The sequence below is a fragment of the Aegilops tauschii genome, chromosome 2 (genome assembly GCF_002575655.3).
Source record: "Aegilops tauschii subsp. strangulata cultivar AL8/78 chromosome 2, Aet v6.0, whole genome shotgun sequence".
NCBI lineage: Eukaryota > Viridiplantae > Streptophyta > Magnoliopsida > Poales > Poaceae > Aegilops > Aegilops tauschii.
In genome coordinates, this window is record NC_053036.3 from 221,524,039 (window position 1) to 221,537,332 (window position 13,294).

Here is a 13,294-nt window from a genome sequence, read left to right on the forward strand (position 1 = left end):
AAATTCGTTCGGCCCAAAATGTCACGGATGTGTCTTTTTTTTGTAGTGTCGCCTGGAGGCCCCTGAGGACCTCCGCATTGGCGCGCTCGGCTTGGTCGTTGCTTCGTGGGTGTGCCACTGAAGCGTAGCATATCTGCGTTCCAAGGTTAGCACAACACGTTTTGAAAAGGTTGCTCGTGAACTGAGTGCCATTGTCAGCGATGATACGGCTGGGAATGCCAAAGTGGATCACGAGGCCCTTGATGAACATGATGGCCGAGCCAACTGGAATGGTGCACACAGGCTCTACCTCCGCCCACTTGGTGAACTTGTCGAAGGCGACATAGAGATAGCGGTAGCCCCCGGCTACTTGAGGGAATGGGCCCAGGATATCCAGCCCCCAGACCATGAACGGCCATGAGAGCGGGATGGTCTGGAGGACCTGAGCGGGCTGGTGGATCGGTTTGGCATGGAACTAGCATGCCTCGCAGGATCTCACCAGCTCAGTGGCGTCATTGAGCGTCATGGGCCAGTAGAACCCGCTGCGGAACGCCTTGCCCACGAGGGGGCGCGATGAGGAGTGATGCATGCAGTCCCCTCTATGGATGTCGGCCAGCAGCTCGCACCCCTGCTCCTTGGAGACGCATCGCAGAGAAACATCATTTGGGCGCCTTCGGTAGAGCTCGCTGTCCTGGATGCAGTACGTGGTGGCCTGGCCGACCACATGTCTGCGTCTTCCTCCTTCTCTGGTGCCTTGGAGCAGGTACGCCTTGAACTCCTCGGTCCAACATCCCTCCTGATGTTCAAGAGCGAGGAGCAGGCGGGCCCCTGAGGTCGGGCTGCAGGCTGGGGCGCCCGTGGGTGGTGCCATGGGCGGCTCCTCCCAAAGCGGTGCTGGTCCTGCGGTGGGGGGAGCCGCTGATGGCTTGAAGAGTTGTTCCTCGAAGATGCCAGGATTCTGGGGCTCGCGCCGGGACACCCTCTTGGCAATGTCGTCCGCCTCCTTGTTCATGCCACGTGGTATGTGCTGCAATTCCAAACCCAAGAATCGTTTTTCAATTTTGCGTACCTCTTCCAGGTATGCATGCATGTGCTCGTCCTTTGGTTTGTACTCCTTGTTGGAGAAGTTGACGAGGAGCTGGGAGTCGCCCTTGATGGTGAGGCGCCTGACCCCCAGAGCCGCCGTGGCCTTGAGGCCAGCGATCAGGCCCTCGTACTCGGCGATGTTGTTGGAGACCTTCTCGCCATGCTGAAAGTAGAGCTGCACGGTGTAGTAGAGCTTGTCCTGGGTAGGTGAGATGAGCACGGCTCCAGCCCGCGCGCCCAGGAGTGCGAACGCGCCGTCAAAGTACATGGTCCAGCCATTTGGTGCTTCATCTCTGGGCATGAGGGAACGGTCTTTGCCTACTTCTTGGTTGGGGGCGTTAGTCCATTCTACCACAAAGTCGGGGACAGCCGCGCCCTTGATGACTCTCGTAGTGCTGAACTCCAGCTGGAATGCCGCCAGCTCGATGCTCCACTCGGCAACCCTCCCTGCTGCGTTGGGGCTCCAGAGCACCTTCTCCAGGGGGGTATGCGGAAACAACCTTGACGGGGTGGCCCTGGAAATAGTGGTGCAGTTTTCTGGAGGCGACGAGGAGCGTGAGCAGGAGCTTTTGTGGCATGGGGTAGCACGCACCCGCATCATGATACGTCTCCATCGTATCTACTTTTCCAACCACTTTTGCCCATGTTTTGGACTCTAACTTGTATGATTTGAATGGAACTAACCCGGACTGACGCTGTTTTCAGCAGAATTGCCATGGTGTTATTTTTGTGCAGAAATAAAAGTTCTCGGAATGACCTGAAACTTCACGGAGAATATTTTTGGAATATATAAAAAATACTGGCAAAAGAATCAACACCAGGGGGCCCACACCCTGTCCATAAGGGTGGGGGCACGCCCCCTGCCTCGTGGGCCCCCTGAAGCTCCATCAACCTCAACTCCAACTCTATATATTCATGTTCAGGGAGAAAAAAATCAGGGAGAAAGATTCATTCCGTTTTACGATACGGAGCCGCCGCCAAGCCCTAATCTCTCTCGGGAGGGCTGATCTGGAGTCCGTTCGGGGCTCCGGAGAGGGGATTTCGTCGCCGTCGTCATCATCAACCTTCCTCCATCACCAATTTCATGATGCTCACCGCCGTGCATGAGTAATTCCATCGTAGGCTTGCTGGACGGTGATGGGTTGGATGAGATTTACCATGTAATCGAGTTAGTTTTGTTAGGGTTTGATCCCTAGTAGCCACTATGTTCTGAGATTGATGTTTCTATGAGTTTGCTATGCTTAATGCTTGTCACTAGGGCCCGAGTGCCATGATTTCAGATCTGAACCTATTATGTTTTCATGAATATATGTGAGTTCTTGATCCTATCTTGCATGTCAATAGTCACCTACTATGTGTTATGATTCGGTAACCCCGAAGTGAAAATAATCGGGAGCACTGCCGGTGATGACCGTAGTTTGAGGAGTTCATGTATTCACTAAGTGTTAATGCTTTGGTCCGGTACTCTATTAAAAGGAAGCCTTAATATCCCTTAGTTTCCAATAGGACCCCGCTGCCACGGGAGGGTAGGACAAAAGATGTCATGCAAGTTCTTTTCCATAAGCACGTATGACTATATTGGGAATACATGCCTACATTACATTGATGAACTGGAGCTAGTTCTGTGTCACCGTATGTTATAACTGTTGCATGAGGAATCGCATCTGACATAATTATCCATCACTGATCCAATGCCTACGAGCTTTTCACATATTGTTCTTTCTTAGTTACTTTATCGTTGCCACTGTTACAATTACTACAAAGCTGCTACTGTTACTTTTGCCACCGTTACCGTTACTTCCATACTACTTTGCTACTAAATACTTTGCTACAGATATTAAGTTTTCCAGGTGTGGTTGAATTGACAACTCAACTGCTAATACTTGAGATTATTCTTTGGATCCCCTTGTGTTGAATAAATAAATTTGGGTTGAATACTCTACCCTCGAAAGTTGTTGCGATCCCCTATACTTGTGGGTTATCAAGACTATTTTCTGGCGCCGTTGCCGGGGAGCATAGCTTTATTCTTTGAGTCACTTGGGATTTATATCTGCTGATCACTATGAGGAACTTCAAAGATCAAAAAAACTATGATTTATCCCTCGACTACGAGGGGAGGTAAGCAACTGCCATCTAGCTCTGCACTTGATTCACCTTCTGTTTTGAGTAAACTTGCGACACCTAAACCTACTTGTAACACCCCCATTGTCATGCTACAGTAAAATCCTGTTAATAGTGCCACATCATCATAATTAAATTTTCCTAATCATCACTTTGTTCCAAACTGACCTCAAATTCAAATTAAAAGACAAGTCAAAATATTGTTTCTCCAAATACTAAAATGTTCACATTTTAGTATAAATCCCTCTGATCTTTGTCATGTTAAAACCAATATCATTTGACTCACCAATAATTCCCCAATAAATGATGAAGTGTCCCAATAGCACTTATGTGGAGCATTTAATTTCAAACATAAATTGGATGGGTTTGAAACAACCCCCAAAACCATGTGAGCAACTCCATATTATCGCCAAGTATTTTAGTGACAAGTCTCCCGTTCAAAAAACATCATTTGGTACAAAGTAAAAATACAAACCAATAACTAAAGAAGAAAACATAGAGAGGTAATAATCAAAGGAAAAAACTAGGACTATGCACTTAAATGGCCCAATGAACAGTGCAGGCCAGCCCACCTCTAGTCTCCTTCAACCTCCTGTTCATCCCCATCGCGCTGGAGGCAGAGCGCTCCTTCAAATCGCCAATGCACACGCGTCGTCCATCCCACGGTTCCTCCCGTTGGTTAAGACGTCGCCAGCGCACCCTCCTGAAACCCTAGCCTCTGCTCTTCCCCTCATCCATTCCCTCTCCCGATTCATTACGTCCAAGCTGCTGCCGTCATCGCCGCCTCATCGTCTCCGCGGCCGTCGTCGTCCCCTCCGGCCGAGCTTGCGCCTGGAGCTCCACATGCCTCCCTTGCTTCCCCTACGCGGATCAACTCGAGCTCGGAGCCCCCACCTCGAACGAATCGAGTGCCTTCTTCAACCTCTGCCGCCGGTCGTCCCCGTCGTGCTGCCTCCGCCGGCGGGCTCCACCAACGCCGTTGATGCGCGCTTCTGCTGCGCTGCCGGCCGCCGCCTAGCTGCGCCCACCCGGGGCCACGCCCTGCCGTGCCCTGCCGCAGCGGCTTCCTGGCTGTGGCCATGGCCGGCGGGTGCTAACGCACGGATGTGCGTGTAGCCAATAAGGCCACTGCCACATGGGGCCAGGCCCTTGTCTAATTAGGGCCATTAGATTAGTACTAACACCCATGCCCTAACAATGACACACAGGCGGCCCCCACTATTAAATAACCCCTTTAGTTAAATTCTAGCCAATGACATGTGGGCCCCATTGACTCTGTTGACCAGAAACCTGTTGACTGCTGACTGGGCAGTCAGCAGGGTCCCACTGTCAGCCCCACAGTGCCCACTGCTGGGTATACTTCTGGGTGTGTCTAGCCTTTTTCATTCTATATTATTTGAATTAAATATATTTTAGAAAACCCTTTTAATCTTTGGAAAATCATATGAATTAAACCGTAGGTCGGATGGAAATGTTTTCTACATGAAAGTTGCTCAGAAAAACATGACGAATCTGAATACGCGGTCCGTTCGTCCGCCACACATCCCTAGAATAGCAAACATTGAACCTTTCCCCTCTAGTTCGTCTGTCCGAAAATGCCAAACTTCGGGAAAGCATTCTCGGATGTTATCCCCTTCGCTAGTAACATGTAGCACCACGTTAGAACACGTCTAGCTCTGCATGTTGTCCTGTTTATGCACTTGCTTGCTATGTATTTACTGTTTCTCCCCCCTCATCTCTTCGGTAGACCCTGTGACGGTTGCCGATGCCGCTGTGATCGACTACGTCACCGACGACCCCTCCTTCTCGTCTGAGCAACCAGGCAAGCCCCCCCTTTGATCGTCCCGATATCGCCCATTCCCTTCTCTCAAGCTTGCATTAGAGTTTGCTACTATTATTTTTCTCTCCTATTCTGATGCATAGCCTGCTTTTGTAACCTGCTTATTGTTACCTTACCTGCTTATCCTAAACTGCTTAGTATAGGTTGGTTAGTGATCCACCAGTAACCCCCACGTTGTCCTTGTTTCCCCTGCTTCATCATTGAAGACCCGATCAATGGGATCGAAGACCAGGCCCCGGCACCGCACATCACTTTCCCCTTAGTTGCTCGACAGGACTGGGTTACTATCTAGTGCCGAGGGTGAGACCTCATCAACACTTCTGATGTTAACCTGTAGTGTAGCTATTCGGTCGTGGTCATCGAGGGTGATTTCCTCCTTAACCACTTCCGATACGGCTCTGTCGTGCAACCCCTCAAGTGTGAACCTCGAGGGTGGATCCTCTTACGTTCACCTTGATGATTACATCGAGTGGAATTCACCGGGGGTGATTCCTCGGGTTTTTCCCTTGATGTTTGGACACACGGATACTTGGACTTTACAACTGTTACTTGGAAAAGCGGGTTGACCCTGAGGGGTACCCGCGAGTGATGTGGAGACGGGTTGACCTGGAGGGTGCCTGCGAGATAATTATGAGGCGTGGCCGGCATTCCTAGCCCTTGCCGCAATTCCTCGAGACGGGGCAACGGGGTCACATCTTTCGTGAGTCTCTGCTTGTGACCGCGCGTTCCTAATCCACTACGATTTGGATATTTGATCCGAGGGGCCTTTTGCCTGATAGCACTAATCATCACGTGGGCATAGTATGGGCGTTCTGCGTTGTATGCATCAGCCGAAGCTTAATAGACGTCAGCGACTGAGAGGCGCGCACCGGGTTGGACTGCGTAACCACCTGCCTTTTTTAAGGAGGTAGCTAGGTCTGCTCACCGGCCACGTTCGCAACGTGCAGGAGTTCCCGGGGCGATGGCCCATGACCCCTGGGGGCATAGGTTTAGTCCGGCGTGCTTGACCTCTCTATTAAGCCTAGGTCGGGTTGCGGCGTATTGTTTGGCCGAGGCCGGGCATGACCCAGGAAAGTGTGTCCGGCCGGAGTTAATCGAGCGTGGTGGGTAAGTTGGTGCACCCCTGTTGGGAAGAAAACATCTATCGATAGCCTGTCCTACGGTAATAGACACGTGGAGTTGTATCCCGATCGATACAACTAGAACTGGATACTTGAGATGAGACATGGATATGAGAAATGGATAGTATGGCTCTGGGATTGCTTTCTCGCAGGGAGTCGAGAAAGGATTTCTGGTCGAGGTTGATAACACTTCTACTACTTTACTTTATGCTACTCTACTCCCTCCTGTTGCTGCAAGATGGTGGTTTCCAAAAGATGCTAGTCTTCGATAGGCTAGGCTTTCCCCTTCTCTTCTGGCATTCTGCAGTTCAGTCCATAGATACAACCCTTTTCATTGATACCGATGCAAATGTAGTGTAGATCCTTGCTTGCGAGTACTTTGGATGAGTACTCACGGTTGCTTTGCTCCCCCTTTTCCCCCTTTCTTCTTATTTCCGGTTGATGCAACCAGATGTCGGAGCCCAGGAGCCAGATGCCACCGCCGATGCCTACTACTACGTGGAGACCGCCGATGACCAGGAGTAGTTAGGAGGCTCCCAGGCAGGAGGCCTTGCCTTTTCGATCGATGTTTCTTTTGTGCTAGCCTTCTTAAGGCAAACTTGTTTAACTCATGTCTGTACTCTGATAATGTTGCTTCCGCTGACTCTTGTGTATTCGAGCTTATGTATTCGAGCCCTCGAGGCGCGTGGCTTGTAATATAAATCTTGTATTATTTTAATTTGTTTCTAGAGTTGTGTTGTGATATCTTCACGTGAGTCCTTGATCTTGATCGTACACATTTGCGTGTATGATTAGTGTACGATTGAATCGAGGGCGTCACAAGTTGGTATCAGAGCCGACTGCCTGTAGGAAGTCCCCTTCCCAACTCCTTGGCCCAAGTTGAGTCTAATCATTGCAAAACTTTTTACTAACTTGGCTATGTGGCTTACGGGCCCACGTCGCCATTGGGTGGTATTAGGATATTTTTATTCCTCATCTATACTCTAGGACTCTGATCTCTCGTCTATTCGGGTTAAAGATTTTGCTAACTCTGACTCTAGGATCTCGTAACCACTTCCTCCCGGAGAGCCCCTTCACTACAAATGATCGCTTGCTTCACCAGAAGATTCTGCGGATACTCCTCGATGTTTCCCGAGACCCTGTGCCCACTGCTTTACAGTTCCTCAACCACCGATGACCCTGTGAATAACATCCTTGCCGCTTGTACATTCTTTCCCAGTTGTTCCTGTTGTTACCAGATACCCCTAGTACTCTCCATTTTTTCGAGAATCCTTTGTGCCTTCTGCTTTGTAGCTTCTTTTTGCACTGCGGATAATTCACTTAATCGGGTTTCGTTCATCCCCAGTTGTTCATATGCTTTCCAAAATACCTGAAAAAGCTATCTGATCTTTCAAAATCCTCTGCAGCCTATTGCTCTTGATTCTCCTTGCCTGCTTGCATTAAGATTAATTCCATATGTCTAGAAATATTTTTTAAAATTCTTTGTGATTGTCATTCTGTTCCTATGGATTCAGCGTGTGTGCGAATAATCGCAATTATCAATTAATCCTTGGAATTTTTCTTTCTGGCTCAGACATCCTTCCAGATATGAGCTGGTTCTTGCCCAATCCAGATTTGATCGGGTGCACCTCTAAGTCTATTCATCTTATTCATCTTTTAATCAGAGACCCTGCTTCTGATCCTTCATCTTGAAATCATAATTCCTTTGTACCCAAGCATCGAATCATTCAGGCGTTTCTATAAGCCGATGCCTTTGCATCCCCTTCTTCATTTGATTGATTACCGATAATCACATCAACTCTGTCGTGAATCGCCAGATCCATTGCTGGGTTGTTATCCGACAGTGTCCTTCACATCCAAAATCTTGTGAGTTTTTCCCTGATAGATAATACCTTCGGTAAATTGTATCATCTGCTTTGACTTCAATACTCTCTTTTTGAACTTGTATCTTTTGCTTGGTTGATGGTTGTATAGATTCGTAAAAATTCCCCGATGGGTTGAACTTATGCCTTCCATAATCCATGTGAACCCGAGAGTTCTCACGAGTCTTACTCTTCTGGTACTTCGCCAGATAAATCTTCTGCACTACAATTTCTTCGAAAACGAGGAGTGAAGGAAAGGTCATGCATTGAAGAAGTGGGATTCGACCTTGAACTTTGTGTTCATGCCCATGGACCTAATGTGGAACTTATCATGGAAGCTTCTTGTCATAATAATGATCCCCTTATTTTAATTTCATCTGGTATCTATGTTTGGTCCTTTGCAACCGTGGTTCTGACCATGATTGTTCTCCTTTAATTCCATTTCTTGGACAAGTTAAAGCACTTGTCTTCTACAGATCAATGCATCTCCGTAACCTCTATTTTCATCTTCCTTCGAGTATTGCCCTCTGGTATCTCGAGAATATCATGGGACTACATAACTTCTTATGAGTTCTTCCTCAACTATTATTTCTCGCCGATTCCAACTTTCCACGGGTTCCGGGTTATTAGTCATCTGAGAACACCGATAAGTGAATCGATTCCGCACTATGATTCTATAACTCTAAGTAATTTTTGTTGCTTACGAGTTTAATAATCCATCAAGTCATTCCTAGCCTAATCAGCTATATCATTATCGTACTAATTTTTTTTAACTATGCTGTCTGGTCCTTTCTTCCCGAAGCACAATCTTCGACGATGAGCTAAGCTTACGTCGATCTTCCTCATCATATCGTTTCGCCTTGAACAACAAGCTTGATTTCGAGTTTGTGTCGTACCCGTGGTTCCAATAACCTTTCGCTTCATCATTCCTTTGACTTGATGTCATCGCCGATCGATTACATCTTCATGAAATCTCTCGACAAATGTCTCGTGATCATCATCAACATTCTGAGCTCTTCCAGGATATCAATCAAATTCATGATGAGAAATACAATCCTTGCCCCTCGATGATTTGTGTTATCATGGACAATATTCTTGCCTTCCCCAACACAAACTTGTTCATAATTTTGGAAATACATTCTTTTTGACATGTCGATGGGTTGTTGTTGAGCCTGTCGGCCACATCCTCATCTTTTCCTTGCTGAAATTGTATGACTTATTTTCTAAGTTGTTTCCGATGGATCCTTTGTGTATCCAAAGTCTGACCTTTGCTTCCAAACCATGTTAATGCTACCTCGATGCATGATTGAGGTATTCCGAATATCAACAAGAACATTGGAAGCACATTGCCGAATGTTTCTTGATCTATTATCCAAATACCGCTGTATGGGTAATATCATGATTCTTCCCTCGGCCCCTTTATCTAAATGCTTTTGAACTTGCTGTCGTATCATGTATATCCTGCTCCGCTTCCCCTTGGGAAGGATATACTCCTAATTCTTGTGTGTACACACATTTTCGTTTCCATTGGTCTAATTAATCCGATAATTTCATTTTACTTTCCATTGGTTTGTTTAACCTTCTTGTGATCTATATGATATATGCAGAAATAATTCCCTGCTTATAAAACACCCCGATGTACAACCTTGTCAGTGAGACCATGTTACTATTGTTGATGACATTCCGGTAACAACCGATGGACGAGAACTTTGCCTATTGGTCCGCCTTGTTCAACGAGCAGGAAAACAGTTCTCTTCATCCCTCGCCCTTAGTACCAACGTTGTTGGCAACATAACTGACAGTCTATCATGTGACATGCCTTGCTATCAGCCCCCTTTCTACTTTTAACCCACATGGTGAGCCCATAACCCACAGTTCCACAGGATCAGAACATGACTCTCCTGTATATCCTTTATTCCGAAGTATCTTTTCCTCTTGGCTTTGTGTGTTTTCACGAGCCAACCTCCGAGAGATGACCGATACTCTGAACCCCCTTCTCACACATTGTTCAAGTATCGATCGTTTGTTCATTCGCTTGAAACTTCTTATGGTACCTTCATACCTTGCTCTTGATGTTTTTCTTAAGTTTCAACTCAAGAGATAATTCTGCCACATTCCCTGAATTGTTCACTAGATAATTAACCCTATAACGGTCCGTTCTTCCGAAGTTACTCTTCACTTCCCCACTTAAATCTCGGGACGAGATTTCTTATAGTGGAGGAGATTTGTAACACCCCCAGTGTCATGCTATAGTAAACTCCTATTAATGGTGCCACATCATCATAATTAAATTTTGCTAATCATCACTTTGTTCCAAACCGACCTCAAATTCAAATTAGAAGACAAGTCAAAATATTGTTTCTCGAAACTATAATACTAAAATGTTCGCATTTTAGTAAAAATCCCTCTGATCTTTGTCATGTTAAAACCAACATCATTTGACTCACCAATAATTCCCCAATACATGATGAAGTGGCCCAATAGCACTTATGTAGAGCATTTAATTTCAAACATAAATTGGATGGGTTTGAAACAACCCCCAAAACCTTGTGGGCAACTCCATATTATCGCCAAGTATTTTAGTCACAAGTCTCCCGTTCAACAAAAATCATTTGGTACAAAATAAAAATACAAAACAATAACTGAAGAAGAAAACATAGAGAGGTAATAATCAAAGGAAAAACCAGGACTGTGCACTCAAATGGCCCAATGAATAGTGCAGGCCAGCCCACCTCTAGTCTCCTTCAACCTCCAGTTCATCCCCATCGCGCTGGAGGCAGAGTACTCGTTCAAATCGCCGATGCACACGCGTCATCCATCCCGCGGTTCCTCCCGTTGGTTAAGACGTCGCCAGCGCACCCTCCCGAAACCCTAGCCTCTGTTCTTCCCCTCATCCATTCCCTCTCGTGATTCACTGCGTCCAAGCTGCTGCCGTCATCACCGCCTCATCGTCTCCGCGGCAGTCGTCGTCCCCTCCGGCCGAGCTTGCGCCAGGAGCTCCACCTGCCTCCCCTGCTTCCCCTACGCGGATCAACTCGAGCTCGGAGCCCCCACCTCGACCGAATCGACTGCCTTCTTCAACCTCTGCCGCCGGTCGTCACTTCGGTTCCTCCACCACCGAACCGCCGCAACCTCCCCGAGTGCACCCACGAGCTTCGCGGTGAGGCCCTCGACTGATTCCCCTACTTTTCCCCTTCGATCTGTAACCGTAGCCTTCACCGTAGTCACCACCGCAGCTTTGCGTCCGTGTACATGCGTCGCAGCCACGTCCGTTCACTACTGCTAACGCTCGTTACCGCTGCACCTTGTACTGCTACTGCTATACACTACTGCTTGCACCTGCTGATGCCTACCCGTTGTTTTCTACTACTGCTTTGCCGTTGCTGCCTTTTGCTGTTGTTGCCGCTGCTCCATGGCTGTTGCTGCTCCCTGCATCCCGTGCTCCCCCTCTCGCGCTCATGACCCGCTTCACAGGCCCCGCCACTGTCCGCAAGCGCGCCGCACCCGCCGGCCGGCCGCCTGTGCCCGCGCGCCTCATCCCCCGCGCTCGTCCCTGAGCCCATGGCCTCGGACGCCTATCGTTCCTCCCACGTGCGCTCGCCAAACCCCTCCCCCCCCGCTCGCACCCGCGTCGTGCTGCCGCCGCCGGCGCGCTCCGCCCACGCCGTTGATGCGCGCTTCTGCTGCCCCACCGGCCACCGCCTCGCTGCGCCCACCCGGGGCCACGCGCTGCCGTCCCCCGCCGCCGCGGCTTCCTGGCCGTTGCCATGGCCGGCAGGTGCTAACGCACGGTTGTGCGTGTGGCCAATAAGGCCACTGCCACAAGGGGCCAGGCCCCTGTCTAATTAGGGCCATTAGACTAGTACTAACACCCATGCCCTAATAGTCACAGACAGGCGGCCCCCCACTATTAAATTACCCCTTTAGTTAAATTCTAGCAAATGACATGTGGGCCCCATTTGCTCTGTTGACCAGTCAACAGTCAACTGTTGACTCCTGACTAGGCAGTCAATAGGGCCCCACTGGCAGCCCCACAGTGCCCACTGCTGGGTATACTTCTGGGTGTGTCTAGCCTTTTTCATTCTATATTATTTGAATTAAATATATTCTAGAAATCATAGGAATTAAACCGTATCTCGGATGGAAATGTCTTCTACATGAAAGGCGCTCAGAAAAACGTGACCAATCCGAATACGCGGTCCGTTCATCCACCATACATCCCTAGAATAGCGAACATTGAACCTTTCCCCTCCGGTTCGTCTGTCCGAAAATGCCAAACTTCAGGAAAGCATTCCCGGATGTTATCCCCTTCACCGGGAACGTGTAGCACCACCTTAGAACACGTCTAGCTCTGCATGTTGTCCGGTTTATGCACTTGCTTGCTATGTATTTACTGTTTCTCCCCCTCTTCTCTTCGGTAGACCCCGTGACGGCTGTCGATGGCGCTGTGATCGACTACGTCACCGATGACCCCTCCTTCTCGTCTGAGCAACCAGGCAAGCCCCCCTTTGATCATCCCGATATCGCCCATTCCCTTCTCTCATGCTTGCATTAGATTTTGCTACTGTTATTGTTCTCTCCTATTCTGATGCATAGCCTGCTTTTGTAACCTGCTTATTGTTACCTTACCTGCTTATCCTAAACTGCTTAGTATAGGTTGGTTAGTGATCCACCAGTGACCCCCATGTTGCCTTGTTGCCCCTACTTCATCATCGAAGACCCGATCAATGGGATCGAAGACCAGGCCCCGGCACCGCACATCACTTTCCCCTTAGTTGCTCGACACGACTGGGTTACTATCGAGTGCCGAGGGTGAGACCTCATCAGCACTTCTGATGTTAACCTGTAGTGTAGCTATTCGGTCGTGGTCATCGAGGGTGATTTCCTCCTTAACCACTTCCGATACGGCTCTGTCATGCAACCCCTAGGGTGTGAACCTCGAGGATGGATCCTCTTCCGTTCACCTTGATGATTACATCGAGTGGAATTCACCGGGGGTGATTCCTCAGGTTTTCCCCTTGATGTTTGGACACACGGATACTTGGACTTTACAACTGTTACTTGGAAAGGCGGGTCGACCCTGAGGGGTACCCGCGAGTGATGTGGAGATGGGTTAACCTGGAGGGTGCCCGCGAGATAATTACGAGGCGTGGCCGGGCATTCCTAGCCCTTGCCGCAAGTCCTCGAGACGGGGCAACGGGGTCACATCTTTTGTGAGTCTCTGCTTGTTACCGCGTGTTCCTAATCCACTACGATTTGGAGATTTGGTCCGAGGGGCCTCTGGC

General features: G+C 48.7%; 1 protein-coding gene across 1 annotated transcript; it reads right to left on the reverse strand.

Moving 5' to 3' along the window:
• Positions 1–454: 454 nt before the first annotated feature.
• Positions 455–1,643, reverse strand: LOC120973951 (uncharacterized). The gene is made up of 2 exons (XM_040400282.1): positions 1,566–1,643; positions 455–1,006 (listed from the first exon to the last, which is right to left on the reverse strand). The coding sequence occupies exons 1-2, from the start codon at positions 1,641–1,643 to the stop codon at positions 455–457; spliced, it is 630 nt and encodes a 209-aa protein (XP_040256216.1).
• Between the last annotated feature and the right edge of the window lie 11,651 nt (positions 1,644–13,294).